This window comes from Condylostylus longicornis, unplaced genomic scaffold (genome assembly GCF_029603195.1).
Source record: "Condylostylus longicornis isolate FDR11 unplaced genomic scaffold, ASM2960319v2 ptg000026l, whole genome shotgun sequence".
In the NCBI taxonomy this organism is placed as follows: Eukaryota; Metazoa; Arthropoda; class Insecta; order Diptera; family Dolichopodidae; genus Condylostylus; species Condylostylus longicornis.
Window position 1 is genome coordinate 94,286 of NW_026577995.1, and position 23,026 is coordinate 117,311.

Consider the following 23,026-nt stretch of genomic DNA (forward strand, 5'->3'; position numbering starts at 1 on the left):
ATTTTACTTTATAAAACTTGGAAAACTTTAGACATTGGAAAATGAGAAGGATATAATTTTCTCTTATTTCATTGAACGTTTTTGTTCAAATACGAAATTAGATTTCTATAATAAATTGAAAATAAAATTTTAAACCAAAATTTGTCAAAATAATTCCTAGGAATTTTTTATCTGAAATTTTGTGGCATTGTTAATAAAATGGATAATAACAATATGTACATATATTGTTATTATATAAAATAATAAAAATAAGATTATAGATATGTATGTGTCCATGGTATGTAAAATTATTAATATATGTATATACATATATTAATCTTAATAGCATAATATGTCCATGGTTAATAAGTAATTCATATCACGGCGGATAGAATTGATCACATTAAAATCCAAATTTTGAAATTACATACTATAACTAAATATGAAAGAGGAAGATTATTGCATAAGTAGGAAATGTAAATTTTTTTTAGCTTGTGATAAGTAATAAAGGTGATATTGTGGTTTGGATTGAGCTTATGTATCAAATCTAATTGATCTAAATTCTGTTAACTACGATAATTCAATTCAATGCATAAAGATAGGTTTCTAAATATATTAGTTTACTTTGAAATTTTTTTACACATATAAAAGTTACATATTGCCCATAAAAACTAGAAAGAAATTTTAAAGGAAAACTGAAAAATTTAATCTTTCAAGTTTTATTTTAGTTTATTCGTTGATATGATTGTATAAAAATATTTTTGTAGTTTCATGTAGTACATTTATAAATGTCTGGCAGCACCGGAAAGAAAAGTACTTTTAGCATTCTATTCATTTCATATCAACCCATTTTACAAACAAAAACAATGGAAGAAACAAAAGATGCAATTGACACAAGTTTGTTTTCTGTTTTTTAAATTTGTAAGAATTATTTAATTTAATTTTAAAATAAAATTATTCTAGCTCCAGTGAAAAGGGCATTGCTTGATGATGACGCATTATTAGCTTTGGAAAAACTAGACCGAGCTTCACCTGATTTATGGCCAGAAAAAAGTTGGTTAATTTTAAAATTCATAATACAATTTTTTTTAATCACGTTTTAGCATTTTCTTTAGAAAGGCAAACCATATTTAAAGCAAAATAAATAATATCTTAGCTATCAACAACTTTATGCTTACTAAAAGTTTCAAAATAAAAACATTTTACAGATTTCATATCAATAAACAATACGCCAGTGCAGTCCTCCCCGCCTGCTTGGACAAGAGGTCTTTCACAAGATGATATAAATGCTATGAACCGTAAACATACATTTATGTATAACTTTTTTATATAAAAGTTTTGAAATATTTTAGAATTGGGAGTTCTATCCACTAATGGTTTAATTTCTGAAATACGTAAAATTTATGATCAGGCTTATCAACTTGGTGTAATGGAATCTAAAGAGATGACTAGGGGAAAATACCTTGGAATATTTACAAATTCAAAAAAAAAGACGTAAATTCAAATTGAAAAATTAACATTAAATTTATTTAAAATTAAATATGAAACTATGAAATTTTTATTTTTATTAATAAGTAATTGTAATTTAAACTATTCCAAATAAAATTATTTTACCACAGTATTACTCTGAGAAAGACAAATTCGAATCTTCGTTTTCGTTACTATTTTCTAGTTGAGTTACAATTTGGAAAGAATTTAACGCCAGTTTACCTAACTGACCAAAAAACAGCACTTCGTCAATCGCTTTTTTGGCATACATCTGTTGATCTGCGGAAAGTTTTCTATACATAACTGCCCAAGTCTGGGAAAAAATATCCGCTTCATCCCTGTCGTCGAAGGATTTATATTGTTTTGAATCCTCTGCAGCTGAGCTTTCGAAAAACTCACGTTTGATTCTTTTTATTGATGATTCTCTTATTTTTTTCTCGGGCGGTTCGTCCTAAAATCAAAATTTGAGTGATGCATTATTATAAAGTGACATTATTATTATTACAAATTTATATTTTTTAGTACTTGTACGAATCTATTTTAATTTTAATACATAATTGCTTCTATTTTATTCATTGGCAAAAAAAAAATCTTTTATAATTTTTATAACGGCTCAATTGTAGTTATATTATATGAATTACAATATATTATTAAGATATACTAATTTGTTTGCAGATATGTTTATGCATATTGTTTGTAATTAAATGAAGTTTATGTAGATACAAATTTACTTACTATTTCTTCTTCATAATTACTCTTATAATAACTTTCATAAATTTCATCCTCTGATACGGATGTGGATGCTGTTGATTTGACTGTTTCATTTCTAAATTCATTTTCTAAAAATTGAAGCTCATTAAAATACCACAATTTTGGTACATACATTAAATCTTCTGTTATTCCAGGACGACTATTTCTACGATTCATTTTTAATAATTCTCGGCGATAACAGCTTCGTAAGCTATTTATTTTTTTTCTTACTGTATCGGTTGTAGCTGCAGGATCAATTTCTTTAAGTTTTTTTGCAAGTATTTCGTACGCTTTATTTTTCAACATTCTGTTTTTGTAACTTTCTATTCCAACATTCCATAATTCGGGATGGTTTCTGTATATTGCAATGAAATCCAACCAAAATTCTGTATTTACAATTGTCGTCATATTTAGAACAACTTTTTGTAAAAAAACTGTAGTTTTTGAAGCTGTTATTTAAAATCTATTTACTTTAAAGGAGCAACACACATGTATTCAAGAACTTATTTTTAAGAAATTCGTCAAAATTATTTGTTTCTATGTATGAATAACCTTGTTGTCACACAGTTTTGACAAATTGGTAAGAGTTTGACAATTTACTGTTAGTGAAAACATCAAACGAAGCATATATATGTATAGAATTCTGTGTTCCTCGTTTATCGGATGACTTTTGATTCTATTTTCAAATTTGGTAAAAATATTGCGTATTTGTTTTAATGAGTTAATGCTTTGTCGTATTTGAGATAATGTCAGAATTTTGTATGAAAATTGGCACTTCAATTATTTCCATAATTGTATTATGGTAGTTGACAACTGTAATACAATTTCGTTTGCTAGAGTATTTAAATGAACTCTATATGCGGCACCGCATCTTATTAAAAATATATGTACTGATGTAATGTTATGCTTGACTATTATATAAAACATCAAAAATAAGAAATTTTTTAGTTGCAACATACCACACTTGAAAGGGAAATTTGAATCCGGTACGGTTTCCCAGTGGGAATTTTAATGGTACAATTTTAATTTCAAAAAAACTTTTTTTTTATCGCAAGCAGTATGCCGGACTCATTTAGTGAATACAAAATTAAACACGTCTGAATGTGTAACATACATCAACACTTTAACGAGAATTATCACATTTTCGTTTCTGCTTATGGAAATTCTACCTCTTGGTTTATCTAATTTTTTCATTTATAATTGTTATAAAAATATAATTAACGTTTGTAAAATTTCGAAACCAAAGCAATGTTGTTGTACTTTTACACACCTAAAACCACTTTTTTTTTTGAAAACTTGATGCTGTGTCTATTTAGGTGCATTTCTCAATTAATAAAACTTACATTAGGTGCATTTTCTCAATTAATAAAACTTATATCTTCTAAAGAAATATATACACCAAAAATATAATAATAAAGTATTAATTTCGTGAGTAGGTGCTCAATTTAAAAATTTTCAAAATGATTTGTGCATCTTGATGTTTAAAGTAGTAAAGAACAAACGAAATATAAATAATATTTTTTATAATATTATAATAAATTAATAATACCTATAATGTTTATAATAATACTTATCCTGTTTGGTTTTTTAATTTGAACATATAAAAAAAATTGTAGGGTTCGCAAATTTTATTTGAATATTTATTTGACATTAAATGATTAAATTTTGATATTTCATGGACTTACAAGATAAGATTAATTTTATTCTTCAATGTTCTTTTTGTTTTTTTTCTTCTTTTTCTTTTTCGGTTCGCCATTTTCTTCAATAGTTTCATTTAGAGTAGTGTCTCCAGCTGAAGTTCCATTAGCAGATTCATCAAGATTCTTTTGCTTTTTCTTCTTCTTTTTCTTTTTAATTTCTCCATTTTGTTGTTCACCAGATGCCAAATCCATTGCTTCAATCATGACATCTATATTTTTCCTCGGGGTCTCACCGGTTTCATAAAATTTCAATCTATCTTCAACTTGCTGTTTTAAAGACATGCCAAATGTATTGGTTGGATTGTCTAAGAAACAATCAATTCTTGAAGCTATAGCGCATTTGTTTGCTAAAAATCTTGATATTCGCCCCTTATTTTTTAACCCTGCTCTACCAATGTATGAAGAGTGATATAATAACCCATACTTTGGAGTATTACTCCTTGTCTTTAAAGCTCGAAATAGTGCTTTTTCAGCCCCCAAAATTTGTACAGTTGAAGCTGGATATTTAGCTAAATTGGTTAAGCTACCAGCATGTGAAATTAACCTTGCACCAACTTGATCACCAATTAATGCTTGCAAATTCGGCGCGACATTGTACATTTTATTGTGCAAATATTCAGCAAGTTTCTTGCGATATTCTGATAAATTTACAACCCTACCTGCAAACATTTCTATATTTATAAGATCAACAACTGAAATATCCATCCCCATTGACATTTTTGCAGCATCAATAATCGCTTGAGCTTTTGCAGAGTCCATGACAATTTCTTCTAACCCCTCCAATTTGTCATTAGTTAAAGTTTTACGATCTTTAATGAATTGAGCAGCTTTTGCAAACATATAATTTTCTGGAATAATTTTAACTAATTCCGGAAAGTGATACGAATACCACTCTCTAATTCGCATGGCGAATGTATTTATATCTTTATCTAATTGGTCCAAAAGTGCTATTGATTGTATAATCATATTGTCAGAACGGTGTACGTTAAACTTTACTTTTGCTCTCGAATAACTGTGTCCCAAGCCAAGTTGCGCGATTCCAGCAGTTTTATCGGTAAAACCTACGGAAAATTTATAAAAATGTGAAGTACATATTTTACAAATCTCTTACCTTTAATTAAACGGTGAAAATGAAAACGTATCCCCCTGATAATTTCAGGAACTACACCAATGTGTGTGCAATCAACTCCTATAGCTTCATTGATGGCGGAGGCTAGTTTTTTATCGGCAACACCTAACTGGCATTTCTTCTTTTTTAAGTTAGCAAATATTCCATCAAGAAAAATAACCAAGTCCTGTGATAAAACTCCTTCTGATATCGCATTAATATTTTCAAGAGCCGTAACTGCAGTTTTAAAAGGAGAAAATCCAACCAATTTTACCAATGAATGAAATTTAGAAAAATCTGTTACCGAAGATTCTACTTGCGGAAGAAACATTGATATTTCTTCGAATTCTGCAACGCTAAATAAAGCATATCCCGCGGCATGTTCATGTAAAACATAGAGATGAGGCTGAAATTTGAAATATGCATGATTTTATTTTCAATTTAAAATATTAAAACCGAAATTTTTAATACCATTATAAGAAAACTTTGCTTTTAATAAAAATTTTTATTTTAAATCAAAACACGTGGTCATTTAGTTTTGAAACATTCTACTAATAAATATAAATAAACAGTTTTCGTGACATTTTAATTCAGTGTTACCGTTTTCCAGTGTACATGCGCGTTTATTCGCTTTTCGTGCTAATACATATTCCAGGCGATTAATCGAAGGAGTGATACATGTGATTTTGTAGAAATGCTACAATCGCCGTGCAGGCAAACGTCAAATAAACATCAAAAAATGATGTCGTCGCGTTTCAATTTTAATATTTTGAAGCAACGATATGAAATTTTTTTATCATCGCAGGTTCCTGGCAGTTCAGAGTCTCATAAAAGATTTAAAACATTTGCAAGCGTAATGTTTTATGGCAGTTTGTGTAGTCTAAAAATATTAAGGTCGGGAAGCAATTTATTCAACATTTAGCAATTTATAATTTAAAGGAAAATTTATTTACATTAATCCATGTCTTTCTGACTCCCTAGAAATGACGAATGTCATTTGCTACCTTGTTAATTTTTAGAACTTGAAGCAGTCGAACAAACAGACTACAAACTTAGTACTAATTTAGAACTAAATTATTAAAAAGGCAGATACATCCTCTTAGCCGAAAAATTTAGGTTTAATTTGAAAATATTTCAACCAGGAAAATATCAAATGAACAAATTCACATTGAACAAATGTGAAATACACGCAACAAATACATTTAATAATACTGGACACATACTTAATAATTTTGTTAAATATTTGCATTAATACTTTTAATTAATCAACATTATCAATACAAACTTTATTATACATATGTATATGTGAAAATTCTTGTAAAGCCTATTTTCTTATACTTCTTCTTTAAATTTGTTTTCTATATCAATATTTCTTGTTGCTTCAATACCTTGCTCACTTAATTCTGTACACTCTGTTAAGTTTGTTAGTCGATTGTCGTTTGTTAAGTCGATTGATGTTTTGCTTATTTTTCTACTTTTTTCTCCACTTCCATCCGTTGCTGAACTTTGAGCAGTTTCAGCTAGTATACTTGCACTCGATAAAAGAATAGAAATTTGATCGGGAGTGGGACAGCTGGTTATAACCATGTCATCCTTTGTATATCCATTTGCAACCAGTAGCTGTTCCAGCCGCACGAAAGCGTTTATTATATTATTCTAAAATTAAAAATTAAGTTGAGTTAGAAGCCTAAATAGATAGTTTCAGTAAATATGTAGATTGTCACCGAATTAGCCAAAATCAAACGTAGTCCTAATAAAATTTTTTATAATATGCAGCTATATACTGGCTGTACACATACTTATATATTATTTATTGTATTAAAGCGCATATTATGTTATAATATAAATGAAAAAACAAACAAAAACAATTTACCCTAATTGGTCTAAATATTATAAATTCGGTGTCTTTATTGCTTAAATAGAGTTGCATAGATCGCTGCAATCCGGCCAATTTATTTTTGATAAGTCTTTGAGATTCTTGTATAAATCCGCTAATTTGCTGTGGACTAGCCCAAGGACTTTGTCTAAGTTGATAATTTATTTTTGCTTGTGATTGTTGCAAACTTTGAGTTTGATTTGTTTCTATTTTTAAAAAACTTTGTGCTTTTTCCAAAAATGCTAATAAAGGACCAATTAACATTTGAACTGAATCCTTAATGAAAAGTTCACAAACATATTTTAACTGCCGATCAACATCTTTTCTGGAATCAATTAAATGCTCTTTCACTTGTGGTGTTCCGTCTAAAAGGAATTCTAGGAGGGCGTTATTAGAGCCCATTGAAAAAAGCTGTTTTCTCTTTTGCAATAAACCAATTGCTGCTGTTTTCACTTTACTAAAGTCTAGCGTTGTTTCTTTGATTGTAAAATCAACACGAAAGGGTGCAATCTGCTCTCTCAATATTAACAGATGTTTAATTTCAAATAATTCTCCATCAATAGAAGTCTAAAAGTAATTTTAATAATAATAACTACTGAACTATGCTTTATCTCATGTCACCTTTGCCGCCGAAATTTTTGATCCAGCACTGGAAACACTTTGTATACAATAATGTAAAGCTTCTTGGGACAAACCTTGGAAAATTGGACGATCTACACATCTATAAAGTCTAGACAGACATACTAACGTTCTTCGAACAGTCGGATACCACATTCCATGTAAATCTGCTGGAGAATCTACAATACAAAAAATTAAATTCATTAACGCATATTTTCTTCCTACTTTAATAAATACCTACTTAAAAATCTTTTTTGATGAACACTACTTTCAGCAACACTTTCATTATCGGGAATAGCACTTGAAATACTTGACGCCAGGGACGACTTAGAGTCGGAACGTTTCAATGATTGCGGTTCTTGCAATGAGAGTGCTATTTTCTGTAAAAAAAAACACAAATTTATCCAAAAAGTTAATATTTGCTAAATTTATTCTATAAGTATGTAGGTAAATATATACCTCCATCATTTCTAATTTTTCTGGGTATGCCAAATCACCTCCAGATGGACTGTAGTTTAAAATGTCTGACTGTAAATACAAATGTGCTCTAAATACCAAACGTTCCTGTACATCTTGGAGTAACTGGAAAACTGTTTTTCCAAAAGCCTCTAATGGTTCAGCTAATGTAATATAACAGAAGATAAGTAATAATTTGATAAGCTTCTGTCGTTACATATAAATATTAAATTTTCTTACGATTTTGTTGAACATGTTCTTCTAACATTTCAATTCTTAAAATACTGCAAATTTCTGCAAGAGTTTCCAAATGATTAATGTGAATAATATACGGCCGTAAAGTATCGTATAAAATAACACAAAGGCCTTCCAAATATGTGCTTAAATTATATGATTAATTTTAATAAAAATTAGAAAATAATAAGATCAAACATACTTCAACTGTTCACTTGCTATAGTAAAAAATTGGTAAAAAAGACGGTGCTCATCTTGACATACATGAACTAAAAATGCACATGCACTACGCATTAAAGAGCAATGATCTCCATTATTATTTACTTTAAGATCTTTAATGGCCTTATCAACAGCAGGGCTCATAATAGTGGCTCTTTCGGATAAATAATTCTGATGAATTTCAGCCAAAAGTTGCTCATATTCGGGGTTTTGACCTATTCTTTCTTCAATCATTGACGATATTTTTTTGATTTTTATTGAAGATGTTTGAAATTTTCCGTAATAAAGCGCAAAGGCTGTCTCTGGACTTGATACTTCACCTAAAATTGAAAATTTTTGAATTTTCTATTAAAATAACTAAATATAAATTACTTAAAGCCAATGTTGTTGGTGATTTTGGTGATAATACACTCTCAGATGCTTGGGATAAAATTTGACCAGAATAATTTTTTATCATTGTTAATGCTTTTGATAGACAATGTTTATATTTTACTATATAAACCCCGGATTCTTTAAATTTCGGCTACAAGATTTTATGCCAAAATTAATTTTGTAAACCTATATTAAATTGCATCAACTTACGTTTTGACGTAGGTATTCTAAGCATTCATCTATTTTGTTCAAAAGATCTCGGAACGTTTCACTTGTTACTGATAGATTTGGATTTTGTAATTTTTGAGCAACTGAATCTGCTTGATTGAAATAGTAGAGTCGCCTTTGTATCTCGATGGAAACTTTTTCCAATTTGTCTTGTTCTTCAGTAAGCTTTTCAGTTACATTATTTAAAGAGCTCGTTTTTGTTTCCACTAATTCATATTGATCACTTAATTGATTTATTTTTAACAATGAACCATCTATCTGGTTCAAAATTTCATCACATTCAGAACTCTTTCCCTTGAGTTCTTCAATGTATTTATTATAAACATTCAAAGCAACATTATCCATTTCAGAACTTACTTCATCATAAAAATTTAAAAACTCTAAAGCTGAATTAATTTCCTTTTTTTCAGATTCATATAAACTCTTAAAGGATTTACATGGGATATCCACAAATTCTTTAACAAGTTTGTTCTCGACTTCGTCATCAGTAATATCATCTGCCTATTAAAATTTAGTAACAGTTAATCCTAAGAAAGCAGCAAAAACACAATATAACCCTTACATTGTAATAACCTGCAATCATAAGTTGCTCCAATTTGTCGATAATTTCTTGCTGTTCCACTTCAATTGGGGCTAGTGGATTTTCTCCACTTTCATATCGTAATATTCTTTCACGTATTTTTTTAGCTTCTTCATTTTCACTGTGAGCAGCAGCTACGTCATCCATTTTTTCTATCTAATATTTATCTCAGTTTTTATCGTGCTGGCTTTATAAACTAAACAATTTACTTGTGAATATATATTTTAAAATGACATTTTTGTAGTTTTGTACTAAAGAAGATAAACAAGTCAAATATCTAATTCTAATATGTAATCTTGACAATAGAAGAAGTTTGTAACAGCGCACGTAGTGGTTATATGGAACACCAATCCGCGAACATTGTTTTTTGTTTACAATTGGAACTGTTCAGTAATCAGCTGATTTTTATTTTAATTATAATATTCGTGTCAAATTGTTATATTTTGACGTAAAATCTGAGATAAATTTAGCCATATATGTGAACTGTTATCAGATCTTAATCTAGACTTAGTTTTAGATTTTGTCGTAAGTGTAAAGAATATCTTAGGATGCAGATCTGTATCTCTGTCAGCCGTCGCTTCTCAAAATTTGCAAAAATTGATTCGTTATAGTAAATTGCCACTAGATGGATTGCCAAAACCGTCAAAATTTCAATCAGATGGGTGGCTGGATTATTAGCTGTCAAGTGTCAACTTAAAATTTTATTAGCTCTGCTATTGCAATTATGTAGTAGTAATTAAGAAAATTTAGTACATATTGATAAAGTAAAGATTTGTCCGAAATATCGACGTGTGATTGATTAATAAAAATATTTGGCTGCATAAAATTTTTTAAAATTTACCTTTAAAGTCTTTAACTTTGATTTTATTCTATTGTGTTACATTTTGTTAAAAATTGAGAGCTTAATAATATTTTTGTGCTTTTTTTCAAATTAAAGTCAACGGATAACTAAAAGCTTATTAGAGAATCGCATAAAAGAAAAAGATCTCAACTAAACCTAAAATTTATTCACTTTTATTATTTTTATTTTTTAAGTCAAGTATTTTTGATTCGTGAAATTATTTGTTAAAGGTACACCAGTCTATGTATAACCTTAAATTGAATTCCTTCATAAGTTTTATAAAATTGTGTTTGCAAGAGGTTTAGAGACGATTCACAAAAAATAAAGGATATGGAATTTCCATTTTTGTAAGTTTTCGATTGATACCTACATGTATAAATATGTATATCTATAACTGGGGTAGGTATGAAATGCAATTTTAATGAAAAATTGATGTAGGTATGTTTTAAAGTGAATGAACGTCGAATTTTGAAAGTTATGGATTAACCACACTTTCGGAAGAGATGTTTTCTCTTTTTTTAAAATTACGAATTTATTACTTATTGAAAAATAGAGATTTCAATCGAGTCAAAACCATAAATTTTGATAGATAATAATGTACATACATACATACACAAATATAGAACGGTATACGCAATATTTAAGGTGATAATTTATTTAATTGCTTATTAGTTACCTTATAAAAAATAGTTCTGAAAGTTATAAAAAAATAAAAAACAATTGTAATTCACAAAGGTAATGTTAAATTACAACATCAATACAAATTTTCTATTCCATAAATGGTTACTTGCATTGTCTATACATATGCACATGTATTGAATTAAGGTGTAGATATAAAAACAATACAGAATCTTGCATATTGTACATATGTGCATATATATGTGCATAAGTAGTAGGTAGGTACATGATCTACAACTTGAAATTCATCTAGCGCAAATTTTCTATCACTATATTGAAAATATAAAAAAATTAGTAGGTACGTACTAATTAAATTGATTTCTTTTAATTGTAAGAAAGTTTTTTCTATTACAAAAATTGTAAACATAAAAAATATTTAGAAAAATAGAATAGTAACAAAAATTATAAGCGAACATTAATGGTACCCAGTTATAGACATACATATACACCTTTTGAATTAAATTAACCCTTTTTACTTTCTAAATTTTTGAATTAAATGACTTAATAGTAATTTATTAAAGTTAAAGTAAAAATTTATTAATTAAAGTTTGAATTCTGCGAATATTTGCTAACGCACTCGACTACTTATACTACTTACCATTATGATACTACGTATCTGATATTCTTACGAAAACATAATGATCTTTAACAAAAATAAAAATTTTTAAAATGTTTTTTTGTTTATTTCTAGCTCCAGATCCAGTAAAACTTTTAAACCAAAGAAAAATATACCTGAGGGAACTCACCAGTATGATTTAATGAAACATGCAGCAGCCACTCTTGGTTCTGGTAATTTAAGAAATGCTGTAGCATTACCTGATGGGGAAGATATCAACGAATGGGTTGCTGTAAATAGTAAGAGTATCTAGAAATATTAAGTGTATGAAAAGTAATTGAAAATGATTTTAATTTTAGCTGTTGATTTCTTCAATCAAATTAATATGTTGTATGGGACCATAACGGAATTTTGCACTGAAACCAGTTGTGTTATTATGTCAGCTGGACCAAAATATGAATATCATTGGGCTGACGGGCAAACAGTAAAAAAACCAATAAAATGTAGTGCACCAAAATATATTGATTATTTAATGACGTGGGTTCAAGATCAACTAGATGATGAAACTTTATTCCCATCTAAAATTGGAGTACCGTTTCCAAAAAATTTTTTGACAATTGCTAAGACAATATTAAAAAGATTATTTAGAGTATACGCTCATATATATCATCAACATTTTCCGGAAGTTGTTCGATTAGGTGAAGAAGCTCATTTAAATACATCTTTCAAACATTTTATATTTTTTGTTCAAGAATTTAATTTAATTGATCGTCGAGAATTAGCTCCGTTACAAGAATTAATTGATAAGTTAACTGCTAAGGATGAAAGAAAAATATGAAAATTTAAAAAAATGTTGCACATAACTATTATTTTGTTTTGTTGCTTTAAGTGAAAACAAATATGTTCTTATATATCGAGCATATATTTTTATTTGAAAATATTTTATTTCTACCTAAAATATATATTTTACTTTTGTGAAAAGATAAAATAGGGAAAAAACAGGAAAGAAGTGTAATTTTATAAATAAGAAATTCACAAAAAAAAACATCCAATACTTTCATATTTTGTATAAAAACTGAATTTTCTATTATATCTTGTAAAATTTCTATTTTAATCTGATTTTTCAATTATTAATCGTGATAAAAGTAAATTTTTACAACAAATAAAATTTGGTTGGTTGATTATTTTAAGCACTTGAACGAATTTTAAGATAGAAATAAAATAGAGAAAGAAATTTTTTATAAAAAAGATTTTCGACCATTAAAATAAACTTTTTAATGGGTTTACCTACTATTAATAAAATATTTTATAAGTTTAATTTTCTTAGTTTTTAATTTAGATTTTTTTTTATTGTAAGATTTAAATTTAATAATCATATTTATTTATAAATTATTCTGTTTTAGAATATAAAAGAATATATCACTAGACTGCTTCTAACAATTATTATTCAAAATAATACATAATATGACATAAAAAAAATAATTTAATATTATTGGAGCTTGTTTTAATCTTTAATATTTTTGTTCAAAAAAAAAAAAAGGATTGTGATTCAGGACACACATAAAATATTAGTAATTTCAATAATTTAACAAAACTATTTTGCACTTTGCATATTAAATTGAATTGCATTTTGTTTGGTTATTGTTTTAATGGGACCGCAATTATGATAGATAATGGGATATTAGATTCCATGAGTACATTACCTCAGTATTACATAAAAGGAAATTGACGGTAGTACTTATGAATTCATTCCCACGTAAATTATAAGAGTATTTTATATTTCAAGTGGTTCAGCTTAGATTTTTTATACCAGTTTTCAGTAACACAAAATTATCGTGCAAAATTGACATAATTATGATAACCATAATGTAGAATTTAAACTTTATTCTCTCTGAAATAATCCTATATAAGTGTGCTGCCTTAAAAATGTTTAATAATGCAAAAAATCAAACAATTTTTAATTACATTTTAAAATATAAAAAAAATATAAAAATAAAATTTCATTTAATTCAATCACTTATAAAATAAGAAATATTCAGAGTTCTGAATTCGATGAAGAGAGCGTAATATTTAAAATGAAAGTATAAAAATTAAAAATGAGGAAGTACATTATTTTTTCACCTTATATTAATATTAATACATCATATGTAATTTGTAAGAAAAAATAGGTTACTTAATCTTTGTATTCACTTTTGTACGAACAATGAAATAAAAGAACAAAAAAATATGTGTATAATCTGTGTAATTTTTTGTAGTATTCCTTAGTACCTACAGAATTATGTATGAAGAAAATTAAGGGATTTGTTTTTTTTTTCATTTATTTATTTTAAATATTTTTTAAAGTAAATGTCTCAAATTAAAGACAATTTATTGACTTGATTTATCGAAAACGTTTCAAAAAGAATAAGAAGGATTTGTACATAATAGATAGTCAGATTTGCTGATATATACATACGTATTTTTACTGAGATGAAGTGAAAATAGAAAGCTGGAATTAAAATTTCTGTTAAAAAATCTTTGAGCTGGTAAATGTACGAAACCTTGATTATGTGAAATATATATTTATGTACATATGTAAGTAGATTCAAAGTAGTAGAAATGGGAGTGTTGGATATTAATTGCAAGAAAAACTTGCAATTTGGCTATGTTTGTACGCACACGTTATATAAAATGTTTCAAAGATTTTACTCTGTCTTTTTGGGCTCAGAAGGATGAAAAGAAATTTGAAAAAGTAGGACTCTTCACGTAAAACTAAAAGAAAATAGTACTTTCCTAATCAACGTTGTGGAAAAAAATATAAAATCCAAACAATACAACGATCATTGGTTATAAGTCAAAAAAAAATTAATCGATAAGTATTAAACTTTGTTCTTAAATATCTTAATATTTTACTTAATTGTAATTTTTTCTTTTGTTTATTCAACAATAAACTGGTTAGCTAAAATATTATTAACCAAAATTTAGAATGCGAAAGAGTTTTCAATAGCAGTACATCTCTGCAGTGTGTGCATAAGAATTTTGGTACTAAAATGCTATCGTGAATAATGTGAATTTCATAAAATTTTAATGTCAAATCGTATAAATGTCAATTTTATTAAACTGTCAACATTTTCAGATTTAACAGGATAATCGCTCAGAGAGCATACATAAATAAGTAGTTCTCATTATTTTGATGATAAAAAAAAATTTACAAATAAAATTGAAGGAAAAAAATTTAATTTTGGTGGTGAACAAAATATAAAAAACTTGATACCAACTGCAATATTAATTATTTTTGGCTGGAAATCTAATAAAAGAAGATATAAATGTAAGTTTTTAAATTTTAAATATAAAATTTATATTGTTAAAGCGTAAATGGTAACAAAAATATTTTATAAGAAAAAATAAGTTGTGACAAAGTGACGTCAAAATTTTTTTTTATTAGATGATTAAATTGTAAGAATTGTAAGTAATCAAGAAATTCCTTTGCATGAAGTCATCGAAATTTTTGTTTTTTTTTTAGAGTTGCTATTTGCTAGGCACTATCTGTTCTTTCTTAAATACAGGAAGTTGTTGAATTTTTAAGAATTTCTTCAGGGTCAAAGTTATGGACGTTGTGAAACATGGCGGAAAAAAATTCTGTCTAGGTCAATAGTTAAGGTCTATGGATGAACACACCTTTTAAAAATGTAAACATTTGAAAACAATAAGTTTAATTGAAACTTTAAAAAAATTCTTTTAAAACAAATTCAATTAATTAGGTATCCAAATTGAAAACCCAATGAAAAAATAAAAGAAAAATTTTCAATTTTTACTTTTGTAATACGTGCGCAAGTTCCTTCTAGTTTTGAATTTTTTAAGTAGGTATACTTTGGTAGGCAAAGTGCTTACTTATTTTCCTACAGATATATATGTGTGTATGTACTATACTCGTATATATAGCTATGTGTTGATAGATTGTTTGAAGCTAATATATTGATTTTCTCAAAGGATCTTTTAAAATTCACCAAAAATTATTCAATCAGATGTTTAAAAACATACGAACCATTTTAGGATTTTATGCAAAGGTATTTTCGAATCCTCTTTTCCATTTTAATGATGAACTTATGTTTGGTACATAATGTATTCAATAAACTAATCTGCATTACATAGCCGTTCACATAGTCATCCCAATTATTTTTAATTTAGCTTAAGATTTTCACTAATTAAACAAAAAATAAAGCATAAAATACTTCCTTGACATTGTTTTTCATAAATTACCAGAATTATTTTTATTAATAAATTACATTGAATAATGTTGAATGTATCATAGGTACCACAACTGTAGCAAATAACGTATCTTAAAACACGATTTTTTACTCAATTCATAAAACAATGAAAAAGATATCCAATTCGGAATAAGTAGGTATATAAAATCTATCGCGTATGCTTTCATTGCAAGTATTGCAGTTGGATTGCCGGCTTTTTTAAAATTATATACTGCATTCTGTGGGATCTGTCACATTAACTATTTGCAAAACTTTAATGTTATAGAGAAATATTTTTGTTTTACAGTTTTATAATTTTCTGGGGTTTTGCTAACCAATAGTGTCCTTCGATTCACGTGTCTAGCCTTTCTTGAAGGTCAAATGAAGCAAAAAAAATTACAATCGTATACATACTTGAAAAATCAGCAACAAAAAAATTTTGCATATTGAAAAATATTAGAGAAAAAGAAACATTTTATGTTTAATATGTAATTCAAATATTTTGAATTTTCACAATTATGAAAAGGTTAAATAAAATGCAAGTAGAAATGCCGAATGGGCTGAGGGCTGAGGACAACATTTTAGAGAATAAATAATTTAATTCTCCTACTATCTTTAATTTGCAATTTTCCAAAAGTTGTCTTGTCTTCTGTTTCTTTATGAATGGATTTATTTTTCTATATGAATTTTTTATCATGTTATTTGCCTTAAATTTTTCTATATATTTTTATATACGTATATATATAAAAATATACGGCCTTTTTTTTTTTGCTTAAATTTTCATCGGTAATATAGCTGGGATGTAAAAAAAATAAGCTACTAAACCATGAAGATAAAAGCTTAGTGACATATTAAATATATTTTTATATTTCATACTTGCTTTTATATTATAAAATATACAATTAAATGTATAAATATTGATTTTGACAAAATTTAATGTACTTTAAGCAGATGGGAATAAAAAATATTATGTGCATATTCTTTATACATAAATATAGCATAAAAATCCTTTTTAAGAATCTTTACTGCAAAGAATCCGACACTTTCCATTTTCCATAATATATTACGTGTACATATAAGTATACGCAATGAATATTATTAAAAGTAATAAGTGTGTATATCGTATTGGAGTTTAACATGAATTGCACCAAATATTTTTCAATAATCCTGAATGAATTTTATGTACCTACCTATATATATTTTGAAATATTATATATGTACATTTATATAGCATTTAGGATTTCAAAAATCATAAATTAAATCACTTTTGTAATTGAAGTAGATACCTACATATTGGTAATGATGTTATTTATCAATTTTCAATATAAATGAAACAGTGGGTTGGTTAAAAAGTAATTAAGAATACGTAGAGCAGAACATTTCATGATATATTCGCATAATCAATTCTGTTTGCCAATCTGGTTCCGATAAATCGATTCCGTTTGCCAGTCACACTTGTGTTGAAGAGTCTAGTTAAAAAAAACATGGTAATAAGTGACAAATGGAAATAGAGGATCAATGTGAACTTTTAATTTTGTACTTCAAACATAAGGGTTCCTTTGACCATAACTGTCCGGCATATTATGTGTTTGGTTTGCTCTTATATAATTGTAATATTTTCATATTAATTTTAAAAATTGCCTAATAAATTTTAAAAAATTTTTTAGAAAACTTTTGAAACTAAAAAAATGAAAATTCAAGCCTAAAATGTCATATTAAATAAAATTTTTAATATACTATTTTTTTCTTATATTATAATAGAAGTTGGGTGTAGAAACGATTTATCACAAATTTTTTTTATACGTATAACTTCAAGTTGTTATACTAGAACAAAAATCAACCAAATTTATGGTGTAATTACATTAGTTACGGTTTTTTTTTTTGTAATAATTTCATATTTCAATTAAAATTTATGTTTTAAATTTAAACACAATGAATTGTGAAAATTTTCTATTTTTGAACTTTTGTTTGTTTGGTTATTGTTAAGATATCATTATTAGATTGTCCATTAAAATGGCACCTTCAAGGGTATTTGAAGCGTTTTTTATTGTCAATATAAACGTTGCTTGATTTTAGGTCGGCTTTACTCAAGCTATTCAAAAAATTTTGCTTACTACACTTGAAATGTTGAAGTAAACACATTGCTTGAAAACTTTGAGAGATTGAAAATCGCAGAACATAATTTTTTTTTTTCATAAATTGTATTTATGTATATGTATATGTAAATTGTTATAAATAGATTTTGTATTTTTATTTTTGCATTTTTTAGTATTTGTTATCTTGTAGCAGGAGTACTAAAAACGCAGCTTGAGTTTCAAGCTAATTTCAAGTAAAATATTCAAGCTATATAAACCAGGTTATAGAAATTAAAATATTTGCTAACAAAGTTCTGCTACTCTTGTATTTTTTATTCAAGAAGATCATAATTTGAAATAAGATAATTTTGTATTAAAATTTTATACGTATTTATTACAGAATTACCAATTAGCTAAAATAAGTCGGAACAGTAGATTTTACTATGATGAAAATTTCATTCCGAAACTTATTAAGAATTTCGATTTGAATTTCTACAAATATCAAATTTGATGCTTATTCATAATTTTATGTTTAACTTAGAATATTCTTTATATTTATAGTTTATTTTTATATTATTATTTGAATTAAAAATTTATTTAAATAATAAATTGTCTGCTGTGTTGAAAATTCACATGATTTTTCTTTTCTCTTAGACTATAATAATTCTTTTTTCTATTGGATGCCTCAATTCATTGAAATCTTATATTATGTACCTTTTATTTTAAATAAGAAACTAAGTTCACAATATTCGTACTTACAGTTAAACATATACATTTATATGTATGTACATTAAAATGTTAAGATTAAGAAATTTTATATTGTGAATTTTTTTTCTACTCGTATCTTTTTTTTTTGGTAAAAGAGAAAAACTAGCAAGTTGAATTTTTTTTTGTATAAAATTTTACATACTTTTCCAAAGAAATATGTAATGTGTTATACTGAGGCAAAAGATAAATATATTTTAGGGTACTTTTATTATATAAATAGAAATAGAAAAGAGGGAAAAATATGAGAAATTTAAATAAAAAAATAATTAGTTTTACCAGTCTAAACTAGAAGAATAAAATTTGAGTTATTAAATGATTCTATGGGTAATTCAGCTGGAGCATGCGCTCTTCTTTTTATATATACGTATATATAAAGTTTTGTGTTTTTTTTTGTTCCTCTTATTGTTTCCAATATCCTCTTTATTTATTTCATACATATAGTTCCTATGCTAACATATTATTGTTTAAGATGTTTGAAAGTCTATTTTTTTTTTTTAGCTTTTCCTTTTTGTTTCTCACTTTTTCATATCAGCAAATTTTACTCCTTGAATATTTTTTTTTTCTATTTTTGTTTTCTTCTTTTTCCAAAAGCTTCAATTTTGCTTCATATCCTTGCACCCTATACAGTTGCGCTGAATTTTCCATGAATTATACATACAAATTGCGATTTGTGGTGTAAAATAATTTTTCTTTTTGAAGCTACACACTAAAAAAAAAAAAGTGAAGGAAAAAAAATATTAATATTTTTTTTTCATCTTATTGCGAAAAAAATAAAAGGGAAATAAAAATTAAATAATTTAATATAGAAGAAAATCAAAAAAAGGAAATTAATTAAAATTTTAATATTATAAAAAATTAAATTTATTTTAATTAAATATTGTGAATATTAAAATTAATAAAAAAAAATTAAAACAAAAAGAAAAATATAAAAAAAAAAAAACTAAAAAAAACGGAGAAAATTCAAAATTTTCTTCAATTCTCATTTCTAAAAAATTTTGATTCGGCGAAGGAAAAATTGGAATTTTCCTTCTTTTTTTCTCGTTTAATTTCAACATTAATTTGTTAAAGTAAATTTAAAACACAAAAGTACGTATGTATTTTTCAATTATAATCTTATAAAAAATTTTATATTTAATTTGTATTTATTAAATTAAATTGAAAAAAAAAAATTTTTTTAAATGTTAAAAGAAATTTTTTTTAATTAAAATCAATATTTACGCAGTTTGTGTTATACGCCTTTTTATCCTTCCCAAAAAAAAAAAAAAAAAAAAAAAAAATTAAAAAAAAGGGAAGCAGTGATACATTTAGGTTTATATATACGTATGTACATGGTTACATATATGTCAGTAATATTTCTATATGTACAATATGTATAACCATATTTATACATACATACGTTATATACATAACAATATAACAAATTTAACATGTACAATTTTATACAATACTTTATGTATAAATAAAATGAACATCCATATATATATATTTTTATGTAATATAAATATGTATATATATTTGTTAAAATTTAGCGTTTTATATACATACATTATTTTTCTATTCATACTTATATAACACATTTTTATGTAAATGTCCTTTTATGTGGTATAATAATATAATACATTATTGTATATAGTATACGTAATCCCTCTGGTGGTATAATCATGCAACTTTAGTAAATTATACGTATTTTACTATATACTTACAATTTTAAAAAATAATTTAAAATTAGCTTGTTTTTTTTTGTATTTTATTAAAAAATATTTACCTAATCTATTAATAGTTTTATATAATGGCGGGAAATTTTTGTTATACTTAAGTGTTTATATTTATTTTTCATATTGTACTCATATAATAACGATTCCAAACTATAGGGATTAATTCACAAAAAAAAAAAAAAAAAAACAAGAAAGAAACAAAAACTTACACATAAATTAGCTACGTACATATACATATACACATATATATATGTAGATTAGTATGTAATAATAGTTATGACTAAATGTGCATCTATGTACATATTATACATTTTTATATAACACAATAAAATACAGACTAAAATAAAAATATAAATTCAAATCCTTAGAGTGAAAGAAAAATGCAATATCAACAAAAAAAAAAAAAAAAACCAAACAAAAAAAAAATAGAAAAACTAAATTATTTATGAGTATATTTGTACATACATACATATATACCTACATATATGTAGAATATGTTTGTAATATGTTTGGGGTTAAAGTAGTTATCACTGACATTGTGGCACATAAACTTTAATTTTAGGTACATATACAATAAGTTCGTTCGTTCGTTCATTCATATTAACATATATACATACTAACATACATTAATATGTATATTTAAATTGGTATATATTTCTCTTATAAAAAGCTTTAAATAAATTATAACAATAATATCAAAAATAATAACAAAAACAAAAAAAAAAAAAACCGAAAAACAAAAATTAAAGAAAATTTAATATATGTATGTGTGTATGTATGGATGTTCATTGTATATATGCAATTTGTATTAAGAAATTATGAAGGTTTTTTTTGTTTGCTAGGTCGCTTACCATATACAACGGAGGCTATTTTATTGCCTTTTTTAAATTGTACGAAATAATTTATATTGTAACTATTTATTATATTAGTGAAATACTTGTAATTTTATATATACCGAATATATACATATTTATTTATATGTATGTATATAAAATGAGCTATAAAGTAGAATATATAGTATACGAATGTATATATATTTTCACTTTATAGCCTTGTATATAATATTATAGCTCTATAATTGTAGGAAAAAACGGATCAATAAATAAAATTGCAAAATTTCATTTGCAATTTTTTTTTCTTTTTCATTAAAATATATTCACATACCTACATATGCATACAAAGTATGTCGCTATTCAACGTATGTATGCACATATGGATGTGCAATTATAATATGGTTATATACGTGGGTAAATCGCCCATTTTTTTTGTTTTGCTAATTCTATTTGGATTTTATTAAAAGTTTCGGTTATTTTTCTTTTCTCTCTTCCTTTTATTGTTCTTTCCTTGGGTTTTGTGCATTTTTTTTTTTTTGTATAATCATTAAACATATCAAGTGATTATCGATTTATAATTTGAATTAATTAGATGACAACAAAATAAAAAAAAAAAAAAACATAATATAAAAATCATAACATAAACATATGCAAACATACATATGTGCTGCAAATATAATTTTATACATACGTGTATTTTATGCAGACACATGCACATTTTATAATATCATTAAAGAAAAAGAAAGAGAAGAAAAACTGGAATAAAAGTGATAAAATGAAATTTTTTATTTTATTGTTTTCTTTCTTTTTTTTATTATTTATTTATTTCGTGAAGGTGAAGGTTTTATTAATTATTGTAAAATTAAAAAAAAATATTTGTTTTTTTTTTGCTTTATTTTGCATTTCTAAAAATAAAATTTATTTTGAAATTCAAGGTATAATTATTGACATTCAAATTTGACATTGATTTAATCCTTCATATAAGGAATTGGATGGATGGATGCTTTTACTTAATAAATTAGCAATTCAATTATTTGTAATATTTTTTAATTGTTTTATTGTCAGAATTTATTAGAAGGATTTCAAAAAAAAAAAGAAATACGTTCATATATATGGGTGTATGCATAATATATGTATACTTATGTAACGAAGTTTGTTTAAAATGGTCAATTATTATTTAACAAATTATTTAAAATTCATATTAAATATTTTGTAATACCATAAATAGCTAGGCACTATTTATTTCCATAACTTACCAGGCATCATATTTTAAGAAGAAAAATATTTAATTTTTTATAGAAAAATTTAATTTAATTTTTAATACCATTTAATCTAGCTTATTCAATATTAAATTGAATAGCCTTTAAATATTGTTTTAAGAAGAAGAGAGTGGAAACAAATGCAACAAACAGTGTTCCCACTTGATAAAAAAGAAAACGTATCCAAAATGTATCTCGTAAAGTAGAATTATTATATTAAGTCGTCTTATTTAGTACAAATTAACTCACAATTAATAACAATTTGCTTTATTCAGTTATGTGAGTCTTAATATTTATAATTATGTATATACGTTAAATTTAAGGGAAAAATGTATCCAAACGGGGACAGTTTTATTCCAATTGTATTAATTTTATAGGTTGCAATCTCTAAAACGAAAAAAAATTAACTTTTTAATTTATATTTTAAGAATTTTCTAACTTTCTATTTCTCATTTGCCATTTTACAT

The 23,026-nt window shown here is 25.6% G+C and overlaps 6 protein-coding genes across 12 annotated transcripts in view; 3 read left to right on the forward strand and 3 right to left on the reverse strand.

Moving 5' to 3' along the window:
• The first annotated feature begins 810 nt into the window (after positions 1-810).
• LOC129607136 (protein lin-52 homolog) lies at positions 811-1,600 on the forward strand. The gene is made up of 4 exons (XM_055517884.1): positions 811-876; positions 943-1,032; positions 1,188-1,277; positions 1,332-1,600. Exons 1-4 carry the CDS (start codon positions 846-848, stop codon positions 1,475-1,477), a joined length of 357 nt encoding a protein of 118 aa, XP_055373859.1. The 5' UTR covers positions 811-845; the 3' UTR covers positions 1,478-1,600.
• LOC129607135 (uncharacterized) lies at positions 1,479-2,732 on the reverse strand. The gene is made up of 2 exons (XM_055517883.1): positions 2,203-2,732; positions 1,479-1,918 (listed from the first exon to the last, which is right to left on the reverse strand). Exons 1-2 carry the CDS (start codon positions 2,623-2,625, stop codon positions 1,601-1,603), a joined length of 741 nt encoding a protein of 246 aa, XP_055373858.1. The 5' UTR covers positions 2,626-2,732; the 3' UTR covers positions 1,479-1,600.
• A 1,104-nt stretch (positions 2,733-3,836) lies between these two features.
• On the reverse strand, positions 3,837-5,649 carry LOC129607118 (nucleolar protein 56). The gene is made up of 3 exons (XM_055517856.1): positions 5,497-5,649; positions 5,029-5,431; positions 3,837-4,978 (listed from the first exon to the last, which is right to left on the reverse strand). Exons 1-3 carry the CDS (start codon positions 5,497-5,499, stop codon positions 3,918-3,920), a joined length of 1,467 nt encoding a protein of 488 aa, XP_055373831.1. The 5' UTR covers positions 5,500-5,649; the 3' UTR covers positions 3,837-3,917.
• A 616-nt stretch (positions 5,650-6,265) lies between these two features.
• LOC129607103 (conserved oligomeric Golgi complex subunit 3) lies at positions 6,266-10,014 on the reverse strand. The gene is made up of 10 exons (XM_055517837.1): positions 9,591-10,014; positions 9,011-9,529; positions 8,801-8,951; positions 8,412-8,748; positions 8,216-8,355; positions 7,979-8,139; positions 7,761-7,899; positions 7,523-7,698; positions 6,899-7,468; positions 6,266-6,681 (listed from the first exon to the last, which is right to left on the reverse strand). The coding sequence occupies exons 1-10, from the start codon at positions 9,753-9,755 to the stop codon at positions 6,358-6,360; spliced, it is 2,682 nt and encodes an 893-aa protein (XP_055373812.1). The 5' UTR covers positions 9,756-10,014; the 3' UTR covers positions 6,266-6,357.
• A 284-nt stretch (positions 10,015-10,298) lies between these two features.
• On the forward strand, positions 10,299-12,831 carry LOC129607132 (MOB kinase activator-like 1). The gene is made up of 3 exons (XM_055517878.1): positions 10,299-10,796; positions 11,819-11,982; positions 12,043-12,831. Exons 1-3 carry the CDS (start codon positions 10,780-10,782, stop codon positions 12,519-12,521), a joined length of 660 nt encoding a protein of 219 aa, XP_055373853.1. The 5' UTR covers positions 10,299-10,779; the 3' UTR covers positions 12,522-12,831.
• Positions 12,832-14,810: 1,979 nt separating this feature from the next.
• LOC129607162 (synaptosomal-associated protein 25) overlaps positions 14,811-23,026 on the forward strand; it is a 35,945-nt gene continuing 27,729 nt past the window's right edge. For 5 of the 7 annotated variants that reach the window (XM_055517921.1, XM_055517918.1, XM_055517916.1 and 2 more), the window contains exon 1: positions 14,811-14,990. The gene's annotated coding sequence lies outside the window, so the exon portion shown is untranslated. Of the gene's footprint in view, positions 14,991-19,363; positions 19,843-23,026 lie in introns of those variants that run through there. The other 2 variants (XM_055517920.1, XM_055517917.1) reach the window with 2 other exon arrangements.